General features: G+C 44.1%; 1 protein-coding gene across 1 annotated transcript; it reads right to left on the reverse strand.

Moving 5' to 3' along the window:
- Positions 1 to 429: 429 nt before the first annotated feature.
- On the reverse strand, positions 430 to 20,412 carry vwf (von Willebrand factor). Its single transcript, XM_080027875.1, has 53 exons — positions 20,296 to 20,412; positions 20,150 to 20,201; positions 19,844 to 19,987; positions 19,346 to 19,448; positions 19,017 to 19,225; positions 18,618 to 18,739; positions 17,217 to 17,436; positions 17,006 to 17,128; positions 16,807 to 16,918; positions 16,664 to 16,710; positions 16,427 to 16,563; positions 16,161 to 16,299; positions 15,780 to 15,880; positions 15,504 to 15,699; positions 15,187 to 15,402; positions 14,818 to 15,064; positions 14,588 to 14,682; positions 14,114 to 14,265; positions 13,808 to 13,911; positions 13,584 to 13,722; positions 13,314 to 13,448; positions 12,899 to 13,045; positions 12,655 to 12,795; positions 12,124 to 12,222; positions 11,881 to 12,037; positions 11,130 to 11,294; positions 10,853 to 10,988; positions 10,476 to 10,749; positions 9,119 to 10,259; positions 8,923 to 9,027; positions 8,053 to 8,196; positions 7,833 to 7,976; positions 7,582 to 7,746; positions 7,377 to 7,423; positions 7,084 to 7,261; positions 6,575 to 6,816; positions 6,262 to 6,451; positions 5,804 to 6,145; positions 5,451 to 5,689; positions 4,980 to 5,082; positions 4,778 to 4,849; positions 4,444 to 4,548; positions 4,075 to 4,280; positions 3,827 to 3,976; positions 3,624 to 3,740; positions 3,259 to 3,439; positions 2,963 to 3,003; positions 2,748 to 2,864; positions 2,383 to 2,481; positions 1,463 to 1,591; positions 1,302 to 1,341; positions 1,115 to 1,212; positions 430 to 978 (listed from the first exon to the last, which is right to left on the reverse strand). Exons 1-53 carry the CDS (start codon positions 20,299 to 20,301, stop codon positions 793 to 795), a joined length of 8,499 nt encoding a protein of 2,832 aa, XP_079884001.1. The 5' UTR covers positions 20,302 to 20,412; the 3' UTR covers positions 430 to 792.
- Positions 20,413 to 21,837: the final 1,425 nt, after the last annotated feature.

The raw sequence follows: 21,837 nt of genomic DNA on the forward strand, positions 1-21,837 counted from the left end.
GATAGAAGTCGAGTACGCACGGTTTTTAGGTACTTTAAATGAAAGAAGAATGAAAAAATGTACTCACCAGTGATCGTGGAGTATCAGTTCTTCGCAAGGGAGATGGATGACGAGACGCGCGAGGCAGGCGAGGAGCTGAGATGGTGGACAATCCTCGCGCGCTCCCGGAACCCCTGGCTTAACAGGCGCGCGCTCGGGGCAGCTAATTCCCTGACCGTTATACGGGTGACGGAAACAAGGTGTGATGCATATTACCGATGCAAGCAGTGTCTGTTGGCGTGTGGGTTTGTGTGTAAGCCAGCGAGGGAAGAAATAGCTTACAGGGGGACCAGACTTGAAAGTAAAGATTGCCTACCCTCTGCAGGCATGCAGCACGGATGACAGAAACAAATCAATGCAAAAATAAGTGTATTGGCTCATATAGGGCAGCAAACAATCATTTTATTAATCAATGTGGAGAATGCAAAGCAACTTATTGGATAGGCAACCCTTTGCCCTTGTGCAACCTCAACCACCAAATATTAAGAATTTAACAATTAAATTTATTTTAAATAGTAGTATTCTTTTTAATTAATTGCAAATGCATAGCTAACCTCAGAAACCTCACAATTTGAAAGACAAAAAATGTTGTGCTTACTGAAAAGTGACAGGTTTGTTTTATTGTCATTTGTGTTATTTTTTACATGGTTATATTTACCTTGGATACACACAAACCATCTACATTTATAACCCCTCTCTCTCTCTCTCTCTCTCTCTCTCTCTCGCTCTCTCTCTCTCTCTCTCTCTCTCTCTCTATGTGCAGTGTTTGGAAAGACAGTCACACTGCGTGACAGACAGGACAGTGTGGTAGCTTCGGGTGCCGTTGGCACACAGGACGGGAACACTGAGAGGCTTGGTCTCCATGGCGGCACAGCACACACACTCCTGCTCCACAGCAGCCCTCTCCAGGGAGTAGATGGACTTACTGCGACATTTGCCCTGAAAGACACAGACAGATGGACAGCACCACAGGAGAGTGGAGCGGTGAGGGACAGTGTCATGATTTCATTGAACTTTGTGGGCTAATCCTAGGGGGAAAAACGTATTAATCATCCTCGCGTGTGTAGTCTCTTACCTCACAGTAGTGCAACTCTATCTGTTGCTCTGATTGGCAATCATCCACTTTGATGAAGTTAAGCGTTCCCACTGTCTTCCGACACTCAGGCTCCGTACCTTCACACATGCACACACTCTTAGTAAAATCAGTGTCCTTATTTTTCAAAAAAGAGAAGCAGTTTTGCAGAGGGAACAGCTATACTCACATATCTCACAGCAGGTTGTACCAATCTGGCTCACCTTTCCCTGAAAACAAAAGTTTACAAGAGAAAAAAAATGAATTCCACATTTTTGGGCAGATACAGAGGTATACGTAACATGTGAATACTGTGAGATTGATGGAGGGCAGTATTTTGGGTGGGCGTACACCGTGGTCCAGGCAAGCTTGGCGGTCAAAAGGAGGACAGGTGGTCACTCGGGTCTGCAGGACAAGATCTCCCTTAGTGTTTACACCACAGGTATACAGGTTGCAGCCGTCCTCACTAGTGGTGTTCACCTGGAGGGAGAGCGGCACACAAGATCATACAGTATTTATGTCTATCCATGTTGCTGAGCAGCTTTTCTCTGTAATAAAAACAAAAGGGAGGCCATTTCTTACATTTCTAATATAGAAAAACTTAAAAAGCCATTTATTCTTTACATTTAATTGGATGACTGTAGTGAAAGTAGCACAGTATTCCAAATTAAAGTAATTTTGTAGCATAGTTTTTGTATAGCATAGCATTGTATTAGCCTGGTCGTACCAGACTGTTGTACTTCATTTCATTTGTACAGAAGGTCTGGAATCGCTCAATTGACAAACGTAAACTCACTCGAAGGCGGGTGTCTGTTGAAGTTTAAAACTATTGGATCTGCCCAGTGCCACTCTGGATCTGCCAACCAATCGCATAATGTTTGGTTGTGACGTATGTCATGCGCCAGTTTCTGACTACAACTGAAACTGGTGCACGTCATTGTTCTCAGCCAATCTCTCTGTTCGCTGATTGGAGCGTCAAAAATCTGGACGGAGAAAACCGATAATATGCCACAGGCCCGGACTGACTACTGAAGGGAAATTAAAATTGAGTGGAAGTACAAATAGGCGGGCGGTGCCAGGCTAGCATTGTATATCATGACAGGGTAGTATTTTGTATTTCATACGCGCAGCACAGTTAAGCATAAATAAGCATAGCATAGCAGGAGAGGGGCTAAAATAAGCCAGTAAAAACACTATAAAAATATTAAAAAATGTCTGGTATCTTTGTATATAACAGGGCAAGGCATAGTTTTTTCTTCAAAGCAACCCACCTGCAGACTGATCAGTTTCCCATCTGGCCTTTGCATGAAGCAGGCAGTGGGAACACATCGACCACAGCAAGCATCTTCCTCCTTCTGCATGGTGTATCCCTGGAAAAAACATTGCAGTTAGTGCTGAATGTTCAAAAAGGAAGACTTCAGGAGGATATTACTGTGAATGCAAAGACGTTGATATCTGTGGACTCCTTTTTATAAATAGATAATTCACCATTTACCTGAGTGAATCACGTAGAATGGTGTTGCCACAATTTAAAGTTGATCAGGTAGTTCAATAGTGAGAATGTATTGGTTAGTCACATTGATGATGATAAATGATAACGGTGGTAATAAAAAATGAATGATCGGATGATAAGTACCTGTGGGCAAGTGGGACAGCTGATTCTCCTGCAGGACAGTTTGTATTTCCTCACGGCACCGTCCTCCACCGCACACTCGCAGTGTGTGCACACATCCACCATCAGCCTCTCCCCTGCCTGTACAGACACACATGCATTGAGAGGGAGCACTGAAAGCTCATTCTTTAAAACGTTCTCATAGTAATGAAGAGTGCTGCTTTTTCTGCATGACTTACTCCTATCACAGTGTGGTTGAGGACACAAGCATTCAAAGGAGCTGCAGGTAAAAAAGCACAAATGAATGTATTGCCATTCATTAAACAGTATGTAAAACCTCAGGCTTTGTAAGGTCAGGGCAGGATAACCGGCTCTGGACTCAGACCAATATCAGAGAGAGTCATCTGCTGGACAGACACTGCAACTGCAACATGGAAAGTTATTGAAGTAAAAGCCATCCTGTTAAAAGCTGTTTTTGGGTTTCACTGTATATATTTTTCCGCCGTGTGTATTTCATTTGTATGTGTGTGTTTACCACAGTGGCAGCGGGGGCAGCAGTCCTCTGTGTCACAGCGTAACGCGGTACCCAGCGGGCAAGATGGAGCCTCCATGGCAGCACAGCTGAAGTTTGTTTCAGAGATGAACACCTCGTCTTTCACTTTCATACACTTATGTAGCAAGCATTTATCATGGGGAGACCGCCAAACCTCTCCTACCTAAAGACAGACAGAGATGAGATTAAAATTAAGTGGATATAAACTTCTGCATCTACATCTATAGACAGAAATACATTGCAGGAGCAGAGCCGAATTTTAGGAGACATGACTGGTATCAAATCAGTGCGGTTCGCCAAGCAGGACACTACAATGAGTGCTATTGACATTTTATCAGCACACATACATCTCTGAATTTTTCACCAGTCAGTGTGTCCCCTCGCATCTCTCCCTCCGACTCCACACAGCTGATTGGTGTGCATTTGCCACAGCACCCTTCTTTGGATGGAGTGTATGTGAAGCCCTGAAATATATAACAAAATGTCTAAGAATGAAGGGTTTTGGATGCAAAATGCAAATGTGTATGTTTGACGTTTGTGTGTGTCTCACCCGAGCGCAGGTTTGATCACACACAGGTGGGGTGCACTGAGCGACATGCAGTGATGTGCCTTTGTCCAGTAGCTGAGTGCAGCTGCACTTCTCACACCCTTGCTCCCATTCACTCCCCACTGGGTGAACCACGCCGCCGACCACACACACCTGGAGAGACACATTAATAAAACAGGATGGTTTTAGACAGGCAAAGATCAAAAAAATTAAACTGATGCATTTAAAGTTCCATCCAAACACACACTCACATTGTCAGGCAGGCAGTTGGTTTCTGTGCAGCCACAGTCATTGGTTGTGGAGGACATGTAGAACCCGGCAGAGCAGGTGTGGGTGGAATTCTGGCAGTTGCACCCACACTCAAACACGTCACAACACTTTGTCTTTTTCACCGAGAGTTGCCGATGAGGGGGACAGACTGGGGGAGCTTGGAGAGGGCATGCTTCCTTTTTGCACACTAAGGGGGAGAAAAAGAAAATTTTATCAATTGTAACTTGTTAAAATGCTCTGTTTCATGTACATGTGTGTGGTGTGTGTGCGTGTGTGTGTGTGTGTGTGTGTGTGTGTGTGTGTGTGTGTGTGTGAGCCAGAACATCACAGACAGTGTGTCAATGGCATACCGCACTCGTGTACAGGCTGACATTCCCCAGGGTTTTTCAAGACCACTGTCTGTCCATCCTCACAGCGGGGCACTTCGGGCTGGTCACAATTCGCCAGGTCACACACTGAAATGAGTGAGATCGTGTGTTGCAGCTGGACAACATACAGTATACACTTTTTTTCTGTGTGTGCCTGATAAATGCAAAGCATTTAAAGATATGAATGCAAACAGATTTAGGATGTTTTATGAATTAGCTCTACTTTCTTCACTATAAAAAATAGGGAGATTTCCTCATTTGGTTACCAATAAATGCACAGTTTGCATTTTGTTATTATATATTTATATTTACATACCACACTCGTACTCCGGGCAGCACTTAGACTCTCTCTTCTCCCTCAGAAGCTCACAGGGTCCACACACTGGAGCTACACGTACAAATAGATGGTTAATTATCTAAGTCTTGTATCTAAACCCACAATGCCATACAGGTAATATTTTTAAGTTTTAGCAAAACCAGAAAACAAAGATACTGCTTAATAGGAAGGGGTTCCTTGCCTTTGATGTCATTGCAGGGCCGGGCAGTGCAATTGATGTGTTGTTGGTTCAAACACATGCAAATCAAACACGGGTTCTCATCTGGCACCCAACTTTTCATATACTGCGCAAACAAACAAAAAACATGTGTACATATATTGTAGAATAATGTTCATACTTATTTAATTATTTACGTCTTATTCTTATATTACATTGTTAGATCCTATACCTTCTGGCATTGAGCACATATTCTTTACACTTTTTTCTTTTTACATGTGTTTATCTTTCTTAATTGGAGCAACTGTAGCAAAGCGAATTTCCCCCCCATTTCTGATTCTGATTCTAAACAGGGGGATCACAGCATACTTTAATGGTTGCCCCATTTCATTCTCTTAGCATGTGTTTCTGTCATTAAGAGGCTGATTTACATTTTGCATTATTCGATCACAGATTCAGTAAAAAAATATGTTCTCTTCTTCTCATGTGTCATACCTCATACGTGCGTCCCTGCTGGTCAACGCACTGGCCGCAGGCTTCTGGTGCAACACACTGGCCGTGATGCAAAAGCGTCCCTTCAGGGCAGAAACAGCCCTCGGTGGGTGTGTCCATACAGGATGACGCGTTACCCCTGGCAACCGACCAGTCGCCTGGCAACGTCTGTATGCTACCACAGTCATCTACACATCCTGTCCGACATGCTGCATACTCCATGGAGCCCGGGCACTGCAACGCTGAGGCACAAAGATAGGACTGAAGTTTAGTTTAAGGCTCAGACTGGGTATTAAAAAGCATCCACTGCAGCGAGAAAAAATATATATGCTTTCACACATCAGGGACTGACTTACGGCAGAGGTGGGGGCTCCTCCAGTCCACACAAACACCGCTCTGTCTACAGAGGTGCGCGTAGGCAGAAACGAGCTCGCACACATCAGACTCCACACATGCCTGCTCCTCGCAATTGGCAAAGTAGACCTGGACGGGGATGTGAGCGTGGCACTGTTGAAACACCTCGGAATGGAGGGCCTGGCATCCCATGGCAGCTCCGGGCACACAGAGTGTCCTCTGCCCCGGCTTGCACACGCCGCCATCCACAGCCACTGTCCAGTCTGAGATGAAGGCCTGCTGGTCAGCGGTCGAGATGCCGTTATGTAGAGAAAGGACATTCAACTTCTCCTCGCCACAAGCACCTGGAATAAAGATAATGACAGAAAGAATGTAGAGATCAGAGGAGGGTGAGAGTTACAGACGACAGACAAATGACTTCTTTTAGAGATGGAAATAAATGAGTCTGTATTGATGTTACCGCAGAGTCCAGCAGTGTCGCCTGTGGTGGTGGAGCTGAGCAGCGTGATGGTAAACTCATTGCTCTGAGGAGTGAAAGTCAGCACGTAGCCCTGGTCTGACTTAAACTGCAGCATCACTCCTCCATAGCGCACCAGCTCTAGGCCAGCAGACCTCCACGGCAGTGCAAGTTCTTCCTCATCAATCCATGCCTGCTCACACAAACACATAACACACTTATAGTAAATAGCCCTTTATAGATTTGCTCACATACTATAACAATCAATATGAGTGTCAGTGCAAGTTTCCTAACAAGAAAAACACACACGGCTCACCGTCATGTCGTCTTTCAGCCGCAGTTTATGCTGCCCGTGGATCACCTCCATGGATTTCATGCAGACGTGGTTGTAATTGGTTGAGCCCTGACAAGGTCCACTGTGGAGTTTGACCTCTGACCCTTCACCACTGCCTCCGTTGACAGTGAGAAGTGTATAGGAGCACAAACCGTCCCCATCCAGCCTAAGCGCCATACCGTCAAACCTCACCACATGATTGGTGGAGCTGCCCATACACATGCCTGTCAACACACACACACACACACACACACACACACACACACACACACACACACACACACACACACACACACAAAGGCATGAGTAAGAGATTGTTTGCATAGGAGCCAGAAACATGTGATCCATTACAAGTCAGAATAAATAGCCTGTAATTACAGAATCCTCCAGCGTTCATTGTTGACCGCCCAAGTGGGAAATCATCTGCAGTAAATATAGACAGATTAAATGTGACACTAGAAACTTCAGAAGCGATCATTTGATGTACATACAAGGACATTCCCAGTGGCAGCCACAGGTCTCCTGGACTTTGACGGGTGGCATGCTGTTTCTGCAGGCTGGCGGCTCCTGACTGTCACAGCTGACTTTGTGGCTCTGTAGGGTCACTGCCCCACCGGGGTGGCACAGTACAGAGTGGCAGCCATCCTTCAACAGCCATGACTCGCCAGGCTGAAACACAAGAAAAGTGACATTTCATTACTTTATGTACATTATGTTCTGTAAAGGCAGTTAAAGGTGGTCCTACAACTGTGAACTGCATTCCACCTAAGCAGACTTTACTCACCGCTCTCTCAATTCCATCATCATCAACACACAGGCCTGGTGGACCAGCTGAGAACCAAAGCAAATAAACCAATACCATCAGTTTGATCAATTATCACAATTGCTGTTATGTATTCAAACAATACTTAAAAAACAGACTCATTTCTTAGAATGAATGATTTTTACATTGCAAAGTTGAACTGTGTTTTATGTGTGTCTGTAAACACCTGTGCAGATTCTCTCTGTGAAGCCACGATCCAGAGTCAGCAACATCAGTAACTGATCCATGCTTTCCAATTGCAGAGTGGTGTCTCGGCTTCCATGGTGACCAAGCACACTAAGCTCACTCCTGTCATAGCCCGTTCCCACTCCAATGGGGAACACTGACACACCTGAGGGTGGGGACGAGATACTCTTATCAGTGTATCTTTTCTACACTATTAACCAATGTTAATGATGCTAACGGTGACTTGGCTACCTGTGGCCAGCGCCTTCTTGGCTGCTTCTTTGACATTATCGGCTGATTTGTCAGTCACCAGCATCACCACAGCTTTGGCTACACCGACTCTTCCGCCGCTGACTCGCGAGATGGCCATCTGCACAGCGTATTGCAGCGCAGAGCCTGCAGACAGACAGAGAGAAGTGAGCATACGTCTGCTTTTTGTACGTGCGCATATATGAGTTCATGCATACGCTACCTAGTGCCGGGGCAGCGGTGGACCTCATTGGTATGCTCTCCACCAGCGTCAGGAGGTGGGGTTTGCTCTGCTCATCCCTCCAGGTGATCTCTGGTGTGTTCATGTTTCCATACTGAACCACACTCACCTGAGTGTGATTCAGACCTGCACACATAAAAAGGAAATCTATCAGTGTTTAAATGCAGGAGAGGGAGAGATACTACAATCTGGTTTCTTGACTAAGAATCTATGGTATAGGGGCGCCCTTAGCTCAGTTGGTAGGGCGTCCCCCCCCAGCAGCAGACCCGGGTTCGATTCCCGCCCACGGTCGTTCTCTGCATGTCACTCCCCTCTCTGCCCCATTTCACCTGTCTCTTCTCACTATCAATAAAGCATACAAATGCAAAATAATATCTTAAAAAAAAAAAAAAAAAGAATCTATGGTATTGAAGAACATTAATGCTATTTTATAGATTTGTACACATACATCTGAAAAGCCTCTACTGAAATGTCTCCTCTAATCTGTGTCACTGGTTTCTCACTGTCTAAATAAATTACTTAAACCTAGAGACATTGTTTTTTACAAATGAGGTAGCCCTGGCCCTTCAGGAATGATTTTATGAACTGGAACCACCACTCCATCTTTAATAGTTCCTCTCTAAAAAAGTTTAGAGGCAATACAATTATTATAGTCTTAATAGAGCACCTCCCCCCCTCCCCCCCATGGCATCCGTTCCTAAACCTATGAAAAGCAGTGCTCAAGAAGACTTTATATTCTTGTGAAACACAGACAAATTTAAAACAAGAAGAACCACACTAAACATCAGTGAAACGCTCTGAACTTTCCATAAAAAAATGTATAATGGCATTTAGGGGCTTGGTCACACATACCTATGTCAGCTTTACTGATGAAATCTTTGACAAAGGTCTTCATGTCGCTCAACTGCTCTCCAGCCTTCAACAGGAACATCACATCCACAGGCGTTTTACACGGCACTGTGCAAAAGATATGCGCACAAATTAATACTGTCAACTGTAAAGACTCCCTGTGTGGACTGAATGATTGAAATGAATGCCTTTTCTGTACCGGGGGGCAGCACATTGGGGTGTGTTGTTGTTGTGACCAGGGGTGGCAGTGTAGGAGAGCGGGGCCTGACCATGGCTCGTGTGATACTGACTACACGGTCGACCAGGCTCGGCAGACGGTTGTAGTCAGAAACCATCAGCGGGTGTTGTGGGGAGCTGTATGATAGCAAGTCCGACGCGGTTACTTTCTGTCCTACGCCAATGGGATAGACATGTGTGTTGGTGGTAGAGGGCGGGCGTGTCACTGTGTCAGTGGGTGGGTTTTCTGTCACGAGGAAGACCAGCTGAGGAGGTGTGGGGCCAGGCAAAGGCTTGGTGGTAGCTGTTTCCTGTATGGCGGTGGTCACGGCCGTGCCTGTGTTCGTCTGACTCCCGCCACTCCAACGAATCTGTCTCAGCTGTTGCACCAGCAGGGTCCGCTGCCGCCTCAGCTCCCACCGGCGGATCTCCACGGTGACCGTCACAGAGTACTGGATGACGGTGATACGAATGAACTCCTCGTCCTCCGACAGTCGAGAGATAACCTCCTCCAGGAAGAGGAGCGACTTGTTGAAGTTGGCCTCGCCGACTGAATCGGAGCCTTCAATGATGAACGTGACGTCTGTGGCTGGAGAGGTGGTAGGGGACTGGGTGCTGGTCATAGTGATGTTGTTGGGGAGGTGTGGTGTGGTGTTTGGCAACACGCGAGGAGCCAATGTTGAGGTAGTGGTGACCTGGGCAGCTTTACCCGGAGTGGACTTGGTTGTCGTTGTTTGCGCCCCCTCAGGCTCCATCCCCAACGTGCAGAGGTAGTCGTTCAGCTCCGACAGGCTTCCAGGCAGCTCATCGGTGCTGCTGAGCACATAGGCCTTGTTGGCTGGGTTGACATTGGTGATTTCATTGATCTGGCCCATGTTTACCCCAGGACCCAGAGCTACTGTGAGGGTGGTGATGTCTTTCCTACGGAGCATCTTGGAGATGGACTTGACGGGGCGAGGGTTGGCGCTGGCCGTCAAGATGATGGCAACGCGGCCGGCCTTGTCGCGCTTGTTCTTGTCATAAATGTTGATGCTTAGATATTTGATGGCCTCGTCCAAGAAAGCTACATCACCCCCTGTGTAATGCAGGTCACTCACAGTGTTCTTGAACAGCCACTTCTGAACCTAGAGGCGTAAATGAGAGGGAAAAATACGGGAAGATAAAGCAACAAAGTGTAGACCTTTACTATGACATTCAGTTTCCATGATTCAGCAAATCAGCTTGTTTCTGAGCCAAATGTAATCAATGAAGTATTATTCCATGTAATGCAGTAATGTAAAGCAGTGAATATTTGTGCAAGAATACACTGCGACACACACGTAGAATACAAGTGTATCTACCTGCAGGTCATATGTTTTGACTCCAGAGTGGTAAAGCAGAACTGTTGCTCGAGTGTGAGCTGAGCCCATGCGGAATCGTTCTACTACTCCCAGGATGAAGTTTTTGGTATCCTGAAATTCCTTTTCACTCAGGGCCTCTGAACCATCCAATAGGAAGGCCAGATCCATGGCACGGTCACATGTGCCCTCAGGCATCATGGTGGTGACAGCAGGTGTTGATGTTGTGGTGAGGGAGGTACAAACTTCACAGCTCAGGGTGTTGTTGTCACAGTGACTTCATGCAAAGAAAACAAAGCCTCTTAAAATGTGCAATTTATCATATTACGAAGTCTTAGTTAGGGATCAAAAATATGGTTGCTGTTCTGATGCAGTATTACCATATCTTGCAGTGGTGAGAGTCGTCGTGGTTCAGGATGACCTTGTTGCCGTGGGAGATTCTCTGACCCTCATGGATACACACCTGACACTGAAAGGGATATACGCAACGCATGGCCACCTCATCCAGTAGTTGGCCTGCGAAAAAGTTTAAATTAAATTCACCCAAACTATTGTACTTATGTTTGTACTAGAATGTATCTATTTATAACTATAGTGTATTTAGATACGTATTGCATGTGCAGATATTTGCACTTGTGAGTGTTGTAGTTTTGGCACCTGGGGGGCAGTAGGCATGGCAACCCTCCACACATGAAAGAGAACATTGGAGGGGGTCTGGGTGCTGGCAGGTGATGGGACAGGCAACGCCACAAGTATTATACCTCCACTGGCATAACTCTTCCCCTACTTCGCTCCTTGGGTTCAGTTCCTCACAGCTCATGGCTAGGAAAAAAGAATAATTATAGAATATTTTTAATGAACAATCCTAACTACATAACAAATAAGATGAAAGTATTGGGAAAAACAGAAAAAAAAATGTGAAAATGTTTTCAACTATACAATAAAGAGTTGTTTTTAGAACATCATATCTGATATCAGGGTATAGATAACAAAGTTATTGTGAGTTAAAAATAAAAAACCTAATGTAAGAACTGAAACCTTACAAGAAAGACCATGGAACTTCAGGGGAACTTTTCCATTCAGATGGCCAAACGTCAAAGGTTTTAAGTTATAGCGCAAAAGCTGTCATGTGGTAGAAAAATAGCAGAAGTAGAAAAGTGGTGGCTTGTCATTGTGGCATGTTTTCTTCCTGAGCACTTAATTTTGGTAGTTAAACTGTTAACAGTTTCTTAAACAGGAAATGTTAAATTGCTTACTTTGGCCGAGCAGCCACGGCATATTTTAAAAAATTTGAGAGAGGATGTCTGTATTTCACGACAACAGAGTACAATTCAGCAGGGGAATAAAATGGTGATAAAAAGAGATTAGAAATCTCTGAGTGGATCATGTAGAAATTCTTCACACTCACGGCAAAGATCATTGGATCTCCAGCTGATGGACACACCCGCCTCTGAACAGGCCTGAGCATAGGCCGCGATGACATCACAGAAACACGCACAGTCGCCCACTGATGGGCAAGAGCACGCTGCCTCCACACACATATCTATGTATGGCTCTGCGTCCACCTAGAAACACATGGGAAGAGGTTGGGAGAGGAACATAACAGTGCATGTGGTGTCACAGGGTACAGTATGTCTTCATTTACACTCACCTGGCTGTTGCATTGTCTAAAAAGGGGACCAGTGATCACTCGACACGACTGCTCCACGGTAACCAACTTGGCAATGTTGTTGCTGCAAGCGGAGGGAATCTACGTACACAAGATAACACACATTTAATATTTATCTCTTGATGAAAGCACTATTGTATATATAATTCAATAGTTAGTAATTAATTATGCTTTTGACAAAAAGTGTTCTGGATTAATTTGATTGAATATGCCTTTAACAGAGCTGGCCCTAGATTGTCCTTTACAGGGCCAGTCAAGGTACAGCACTGGCACCAGAGGGCAACCTCAAACCTCGGTCAAGCGACATATCAACTGCATTTCCTACACTTGTTCCTGACTTCAACATTGAGAATTGCTAGTTTTGCACAATGATTTATACATCTTATAATCAACCCTTAATCATTTCATTTCATTTAAATGACAAAAGTTTTTGTCTCAACATTTTTATTTTAAATAAAAACAAAATCTGGTTAATTGAGTGAAATTACCCTTTAATCTAAGGCCAGACTTTACCTGTGTTACATCAGCACAGCTGGGGACAACCTTCCAGGAGTTCCCAAAGTGTGAGGAGTCCACCTCCAGCTGGTTGTTACTGCTCACCAAGTCGTTGTTGATGTTACCATCAAAGTTACCACACAAACCGCACAACCGGCCCTACACACACGAAATGACAAAAAGGACTGTGTTTGATATAAATTCATTTGAACACATTTGAACATTTCCATCAGATGAAAGTAGTGATATATTACATCAGTACCCGGTATGTGGCTGAGATATGAACCAGAAGGTGAGTTCCTTTGTCCCAGCTGAGGGAAATGTCCTTCCCCAGCAGCACAGTGTAAAACTGACCAGACCGCACGATCTCCACCTCAGAACCCTGCAGCACCGGCCTCTTCATCTTCACCTGTGGGAGAGAAGGATGGCAACCACCAAAACAAAATATAAGTTTTGTATTCTAGAGTGGCCTTTATCTGATAAGGTTTGTGTTAACGTTTCTATTCTAATGTTATGCACATGGCATCATCTTATTTTTCTCTGCATTATTGGACGTTATATGGTGACCACTATCAGGTTGGATACAGTAAACAAGTTCTTAGTTAGCAGTTTAATGAAAATGAAGCTATGCTATGTTGGACTATTTTGTAATTCTGTGTGTGCTTGTAATGTGTTACCTCTCCTCGTTGCATTACAATCAACCCTCCCTGATAGTAGACCATGACAGCTTTTGCACAGCGATGTCCAACAATTCCACAGGCCTCGTTCTCCACCAGCACTCTGAATGCACCCTGTTCACCGTTACACATATCCTGTTGATAGTGAAAGTAGAAAAAGAAGTAGGGGAAAGGATAGAGGGATAAAATAAAATCAATGCGTCTTTCTTGTTTGACATCAGTGTAGCGTGCATTAGTCAGGGGCTCTTTTTGAAACCGCCTGTCTTTTACCTGGACGAGGACGTATTGGCAGAGGCCAGGGAAGGAATATTGGAGTCCATCAAAACTGATGTAATGCCCCTCTCCCACAGTGCGGCACACACCATTGCACAACTTCTCCGTGCAGTGCCACTTCCTGTTCTCACAAACACTGTGAACGAGACAGCCAGTTAAGCGAGCACAGTGCAATGCAGGTTAACCCCTTCACTAGCATGTTTGGAAACTATCAATTTTACCAAGTGTTGCAGTCCACAGAGATGGTCTGTCCTGGTGCATATGGCCTGTTATTATGGTAACAGGGACACTGTTCCGGTGCAATGCAGTCTCTCTGGTGACGTGCCTGAACAAATTCCACTAATTAATATGCATGTTCTATTTTAACGTATGGGGATTTTTCTACAACACACACACACACACACACACATAAACACACACACACACACACACACACACACACACACACACACACACACACACACACACACACACACACACACACACACACACACACACACGTTAAGATACAGTAACAGATGGCTCACTGTGCCGGGTGGACAGAGGCAGCCAGGGATACAGAGGGTGCTGACACAGGGCAGATCCAGATTCTGGCAGGTTCTGGCACACTCAAGACCTTTTTGCCCTGCATCACACTTTGCATGAACCAGTGGAGGAGTGCACTGGGTTGACCGGCGCTCTGCACATACAAAAACTAACATCAATATATGTATATACATGTTTATGAAGTTGGGTTACACGAAGTTGGTGAACAGTTCCTAAAATACAAAACTAAGAAAAGATAATAGAGCAGTTTAACTTTATTGGTCAAATAAAACTGAGAGGATTTTCATGGTGATCAGACCAAAGACACACTTTACTGACGCAGTTGTTCAATACAAACAAGGGCAGGCATTGTATAATGTAATACAAAGGTTCAAATGCTATATAGATAGTGGATTCTATAAGACACGAAAAACATGGATGTTCAATAGAGCTCCTGTAAAACACCACCATTATACCTCTGGATGGTGGCAGGTCATCGTCATAGAAGAGGTCAGACAGTAAATTGCTCGTTTCAGGGGAGCTACAGCGCATGGAGCCATTCTCACAGTAGCTACACACACACACACACACACACACAAGCAAAAAAAACAAAAAAAAGTGAGAGTTTTATCCGGAGATTGCAATGTCTAATATCATATTACAAGGATCATCATTTTTGAATATGCACTTGACTAGACACACCTACCAGATACTGTTGTGATCTGCGTAGACGTCACTAGGCTGGTAGAGCTGTCCATCGTGCAGGCAGGTGCACAGGTCCGCTGTCACACACTCTCCAGAGTGGCTCAGGTACTTTCCAGAGGGACAGAAACAGCCCTCCTCACACACCCTCTCCCCCTCACAGCCTTCCTCAGCCCCAGACAGAGCAAGGCAAGTCCGGTCGCACATGCTCCCACAGGCCTCGTACACCTGGCCTCCAGTGCACTCCAGCTCTGACAAAATCAAACAAGAAAATTTTGATTCTGTCTATAATGGAATGATAATGATAATGATACCTAGGGTATGCTGTTCATGTGAATGGTCAGCTGTACATAAGTAGTTATATGAGAGTTACCGCAGAGTGAGGGAGACCTCCAGTTGAGCAGCACTCCTCTGGCGGCGCAGGCAGCTGCATATGCAGACATGGCTGAGCAGAGGCACTCCTCGCCGTCCTCACACGCACACACATCATAGCGACAGAACCTCTGGAATGGACCCGGGTTCACCATAAAGTGGCACGGACTGAACGCTTCGGACAAAATCACTGCACATGCCTCTTCTGCAAAGCGAACTGCAAAGGCACAGGGGGAGGATTGGAGGTGAATTGCTTGTCATTTTTATTAGTGGTGTGTGTGTGTGTGTGTGCGTGCACCTGCATGGGGTGAAGCGTACCTCTTTTGGGGTTAGTGGCACAAGGATCAGGCTCATGTCTGTGAGTGGATGCACATTCTCCGTTGATCCTCCAGGCCTGGCCGAACGCCTGCGGACCCGCTTCAATCAGACCAGATCCGGATAAGAAGTCATCGCCTTGGTTGCCATTGTAGTTACCACAGAGACCACAAGTCTGCCCCGCCCATCTTTGTCCAAGCTTGGGAAGTTGGATAGAATTCAACATGTAGTATGTTCATTATGTACCGTAAAATATCTTACTCATTACAATTACTCTACCTTTAAAAGCACGCGGCCCCGCCCATCCCAGTCCAGGCGAAGGTCATCTCCAAACTTTACACGTACAGAAGACTGAACAGATCTCTGGATATGCAAACGGCCTGTAAAAATGGTACACACAGGTGATTGACTTGGGGAACATTGACCAATCTCGAAGAAATCGGGTCGATAAAGATATTGATATTGATTAATTTTTATTTGATGTTAATATGCTGATGTTGATTGGATGTGTTCTATGGCTTCGGGTTTAGACTTAAGGTTGAACTACAATATTTTTCTGTAACTTCTCTGATATACTTCAGGCCTTATTATCAGTAAAATACCACATATGGTTTAAATATGGTTAGATGGACCTATCACTATTCTGTCAAAGTGGCATACCATGATGCATTGGGGTCTGAATGTCCATGCTGTTGACGGAGACAACTCCTCCATGTTTAAGCTTCACTGTCATGTTTTCCAGAGAGGCTAGGTTGAGGGTCACTGAGCGCGTGCACACAGCATCCTGATCATCGGCACACTGAAACACAACAGCCAACAAACAGCCAGAATGCTGCAGATGACAAGCAGCTGGAAGCAGGAAAGGGACGGAACATTTGTTCTTGTGTAATTTCTGTAAGTGATGAACTTATTATAAAATCAATTACCTGTACGTTCTCAATAATGACAGAAAACTCGCCATTTGTGCAGTCTCTTGCCAGTAGGTACTGACAGTGACCAATGAAGGTGAAAAACTTGTTGTCAAAGGTCTTGAAGTGAGACTGGCCCACCACCAAGCACTCCCCTACAAACAGATGACAAAATAAAAGGAGCAGCCCAGGGCTTTAATTCACCAGTAGAACATGTATAACAATGCACTGACTACTACTGTAAAGCTCTCTCACCGGGGCAGCCTTCATTGGTGCATTCCCAGGAACCGTGACGACACACACTGCAGGGAAGGAAGCATTTAGTGAAGCAGAATGTTTTTTTTGATTGCAGCATTTCTGTACTTGTGTATTCAAACACATGGATATTGCTCCCTCACCAGGTGTTGCAGTCCTGAGAGATAGTGGATCCCGGAGGGAAATGTCGACCCATGTGTGCACAGGAACACTGAGATACCTCCACACAGCGATTACCGTCCAAAACCTTTCCAACTGAAACACAAACACACACCATGTTACCACTACTAGTAACAGAGCGACAGGGAGAGAAAGAGGGAGATATAGCGAGAGGGAAATTACCAGGGCATGTGCAGCCATCCACACACTCTTCCTTGCAGACTTCCTGAATGTTGAGACTATGGCAGTTTGTAGAGCATGACTTGCTGCATTCACTATACTGCATCCCAATGGGACACTTGGGGACTGAACAAAAAAAGCTCACACATTTAGATCATTAATGTCACTTGAATTCATAATTTGCAACTACCTTCCTACAGACTGACAAACTTACAGCACTGGCCCTCCTCCATCCAGCCACTGAGAAGTATGCCGTGTGCGTGGCACGTGCGAGCGTACTCCAACAGCATTGGACAGTAACAGTCTTCCCCGTCCCTTTGGTCACAGTGACACGCCTCCTCCTGACACAGCATCAGGAACGCGTCCGGAGAGACCAGGTGGGCACAGTGCAGAAACACACTCGACGTCTGCAATACGCTGCAGCCGGACAAAATCTACACAAACACATGCAAAATCAAGTGAGGGATTTGGTTAGCTAAGGGAGATTTCATTAATATCATTAAGTTCTTTATATCCCAGTTAAGTGGATTTAATTTTTAAACTTAACTTAAATAAGACCCCAGTTGTTTGTGACTTAAAGCTGCTACGAGAAACTTTTAAATATTTCTGAAACAGTCTAATTTTTCCTCTGATCATAAATGACATGTAACAGCAAACAACACCATCATTGCAAAGAATGCTATTTTGATATAGTTTTTCTGAATGCCTTTTTCATGAGTCTCTCAACCTGGAACTGTGGCTGGTGTAGTAAAAACACTTTTGTCCAAAGGGGGTGCAAGAACTTACAAAAACAGAAAGTTCCTCGGAGCATCTTTAAACACGTGAATGTACTTGTCTTGTCATGAGCTTCCAAATACTGGTGTCATGATGATGAAAAAATTATTTTGAGGATTTGAAGACCATGAAAAGAGAGTGTAACTGTAAGTTACAGTTGAAATGTTAAGATGTCTTAAGCTCTACACCAGGCTTGCAGTTAGTGAAAGAGATGCTTTTCATATCCAGCATGCGGTTTCACAACGGCACTTTATTCAGCCCACCCACAACGCCTGTAATGTACACATTGCCAACATGCACCCACACCTGTCAGATCTGCTTGCTTACCAGCTGTTCCTTTTTAATAAAATGTAAGTCTCTTCCCCTACAGAGCATTATAACTCATATCCTCATACACACTCTACAGTATATGGAAGCACATTTGCACCAGGAACAAAAAGAAAATTAAGTTACAGATACAAATACAATGTCTAATAGTAATTAAGAACTGGAAGAAAGACACAATCATGAGATATTTTTATCAGATAGCTGAAAGTAAAGAGACAGGAAATGAGGGGGGAGACATGGGTAATGTCATGCAATAGAGATTCCCAGTTGATCAGGAATCTGTGTGGTCCATGGTTGATACTTATGCCCCGAGGCCACCCCATGAGTTATTTATAGTAGGTATCCTGTGATGTATTAATGTGTAGCTATCTTTATTTGCGCTGCTTTTCTGAATAAAAGTAGTTTCTTAAATTATGAATAGAAATGTCTGTACATTTCCAGTTCGTTTGACATGACAAATGTCATCACATTCTCACAGAGTATGTGTGCACATGTGTTTGAATTGTCCTCTCACCGCTGAAGTCCCTTTTGTGCTGTTACAGGATTGGCTTGGATTTGAGATACGTCGACATGACTGACCGGCCCCTTTCACTGCCCATGAATTTGCAAAGTCAAAACTGTTCTCTGTAAGGAAACCTAAAACACACATAGAAAGAAACACACACACACACACACACACACACACATGTTGACATATTTCTCCTTAATCTCTTCCTACCACTGCTGTTTCTTTTGCGTTATTTTACTTGTTATCTTTTCCTGTACTGAGTTGCTACTCTTCCTGTTGCTGAGTGCCTGTGACTCAAATCCTTTCCTAGATTCCAGTTATAATTAACTCTCTGTAGTTTCACTCTAATTCAAATATGTTAGATGCACACAAAGTTACAAACTTCAGACTCTACTAATTTCTCACCTTCTTGAGCGGTATAGTCATCAGCTGATACAGAGTTGAAGTTGCCACAGAGGCCACAGGTGCGGTTGGCATGGTGTCTTGTCAGTGTCAAAGCAATGTTGGCCGTATTATCAATGGTAACAGTGAAGCCAAACTCCTCACTCCAGAGTTTGTAATAGCCGAGTTCTGAGCCCACAAACACAGCGTGAGCTGCGTAGGGCAGAGATAGTCTACAAAAGGGGAGACAAACTTTAAGATTATCCATAATCACGGTAATTTTGTATTCAATAAGTCAACATATGAACACCTAACTGATGCGTTATGATTCATGACCATTTAAATCACGCAACCTTTTTTCTCCTTGTGTGAGCAGTCCGTTTACAGACAGGTGCAACTCAAAGGCGTCCCCCAGAAACAGAGTAACTCCAGTTCTTTTGCCATCTACAAAATCACCTGTGGATTGAACACACATTTATTTAACCTCTCATACACTGCTATAATATAGATCTTTGACTTACAAAAACAGTTTGGATTATCAACTGATCTTGAATCTTCAGAAGATTATCAGTAGTAAGTAGGCATTTTCAAATGACTCATCTTGTATTCCTTCAGTAAAAGTAAATACAGTGTTTAAATGCACCCACTGAGAAATGAACAGGCCACGAGTAAAATGGTAAATGGACTTGACTTATATAGCGCCTTCTAGCCGATTTTCTCAGCCCCAAAGCGCTTTACATTTCTTACCACATTCACCCATTCATACACCGAGTAACACTGGATGAGAATCAGACGCTATCAAGGCTTAAAATCAGATTGTTGCCTTATTGAATTTTCTGAGTGTGACTCACCCAGCAGTGTGAAGGAGCGATGGTTGCAGTCTCCAGACAGTAGGTAGCTGCAGTCTCCAGGAAACTCGTACAAAACGCCATCAAAAGTGTGAATGTGGTGTCGTCCGAAAAGACTGCATCTCCCAGTCATACCTGCCACGCAAGCTGGACGCACGCAAAATACACCATTATGGAACTGACCGCATGCAGGTATAGGAATATAGGAGATCTCATAAGAAATAATTCACATTCTAATGGTCTTTAAAAGTTTTACTCCCGAGTGCAAAGACCAAAAAGAACTTTGAGACCCTCTGATGTCTCACTCACCTGTCAGATGCAGGAGAACCCAAATTTCTCGCAAATACTTTCTCATAAACACCTGAAACACATATAAATATCATCAAAAAATATCATCATCATCTTTTGTCTTGAAAAACACTTTCTTCGGTTCTCCAAACTCCAGATAGTCCTACCTCCATGGCTCCAGAGTCAGGGAATCCCAAGAGTTGCACAGAAAAGGCAAACTCGGTCCGAAGTCAGAGAAACCAAATGCTGCGTCTTTAGACCTCACACAGTCAAGGCATTATGATACGATGTGATGGTCTGAAATGAGAAGAGGATCACACACACAAGCTGTATTTTATAGCATAAAACATACCCCCGCCCATCTGTGATTGGCCTTCCCTAAAGACCTCGACCCTCGCCAGGTTATGTCAAGAAGAGGAGAATATCATTCTGTCCACATCTCAGTGCCTGCAGACTGACACCATCAAACAAACTCAGCAGGACAATGCCAGGATATGCCCACTGATCGCTTGGCTGAGTGATTAGTCTACACACATGTAGTCGTATCGGAGCCAACCCAAACAATTCTTGTGAAAAACACACTTACTGGAGATATCTCACGCAATAACACTGCTTTGGTGGTGCCACATGCAAAAACATATGACTCAGCTGTGCCGAAATGACACACAAACATAAACACACACACACTCTGAGAATGTGTATGGATGAAAACTCTCATGTGCAACTTTACCAATCACCTGGCAAAAAGACAAAGACAGATAAAGGAAAAACCTCTCACACATTTACCACCAACCAACGTTAAGTAACATTTACAATCACCTTCACACTCCCGAACATAAAGAGGCCAGACTTTTATTTCCGTATCCACTAAAACATGTTTATTGTTTGTCCAAATGTACAGTATATACCTTACCATTTTGGTACCCCTTTGCAACAGCGTGCTCTGTTTTCAGTGTTTTCAAAGCCCTTCAGGTGTTTTCATTACACCTCTTCTCAAGTTGATGTTGGTTTGATCTGTGCTGTAAATTGCATTACCCATTAGTCTCACTATCCCGATAAAGTATCCCAGTTAACCATAGTAGGTAGTGGGCCATCATGCAAAATACCAGACAGCTAAATTCAGCTGCATTCATTTTCCTTCTGTGACATGTACCAGTGTTTTCTGTGAAAAGTCTTATCACAGGAGATGACTTGACTTGTCAAAGCAGGAAGAGCACAGTTGAAACAAATATGAGATTATTGATGGCTCTGTTCAAACCAACATGCACATAAATAGGACCCTGGATATAGCTCACTTAAAAGGAATGCATTCGTTTTTTATGGTATCAATTGCACGTGGGTTTATCTTGATTCTCTATGCAGGCCAGGAAACATTTGTTCTCTACAACTTTTTTACATTTGTTGGACTACGGTGAATTGCTGTTCATGAATACCTGATGTTAGTGCCCAGGGCTAGAACGGAATTATGAATAAAATCCTTTATATACGCTGCCCCTTCTGCCTGGAACAATGCTCAAAACAACCTGAAGCTGTCAGTGGATGTTACCTTGGGATAATTCTAATGAATGATAAAGGACAGAGAAGATAGTTCTCTTGGTCAATTCAATTGATTGTAAAGCTTAATTTTTTGAAAACGTCCAGGTTTCTGGATCTGTCCCTATTTATTTATTTTTAACTGTACTAATTTATATATACAGTATATATATACA

The sequence above is a fragment of the Ammodytes marinus genome (assembly GCF_949987685.1).
Source record: "Ammodytes marinus genome assembly, chromosome: 5".
NCBI lineage: Eukaryota > Metazoa > Chordata > Actinopteri > Uranoscopiformes > Ammodytidae > Ammodytes > Ammodytes marinus.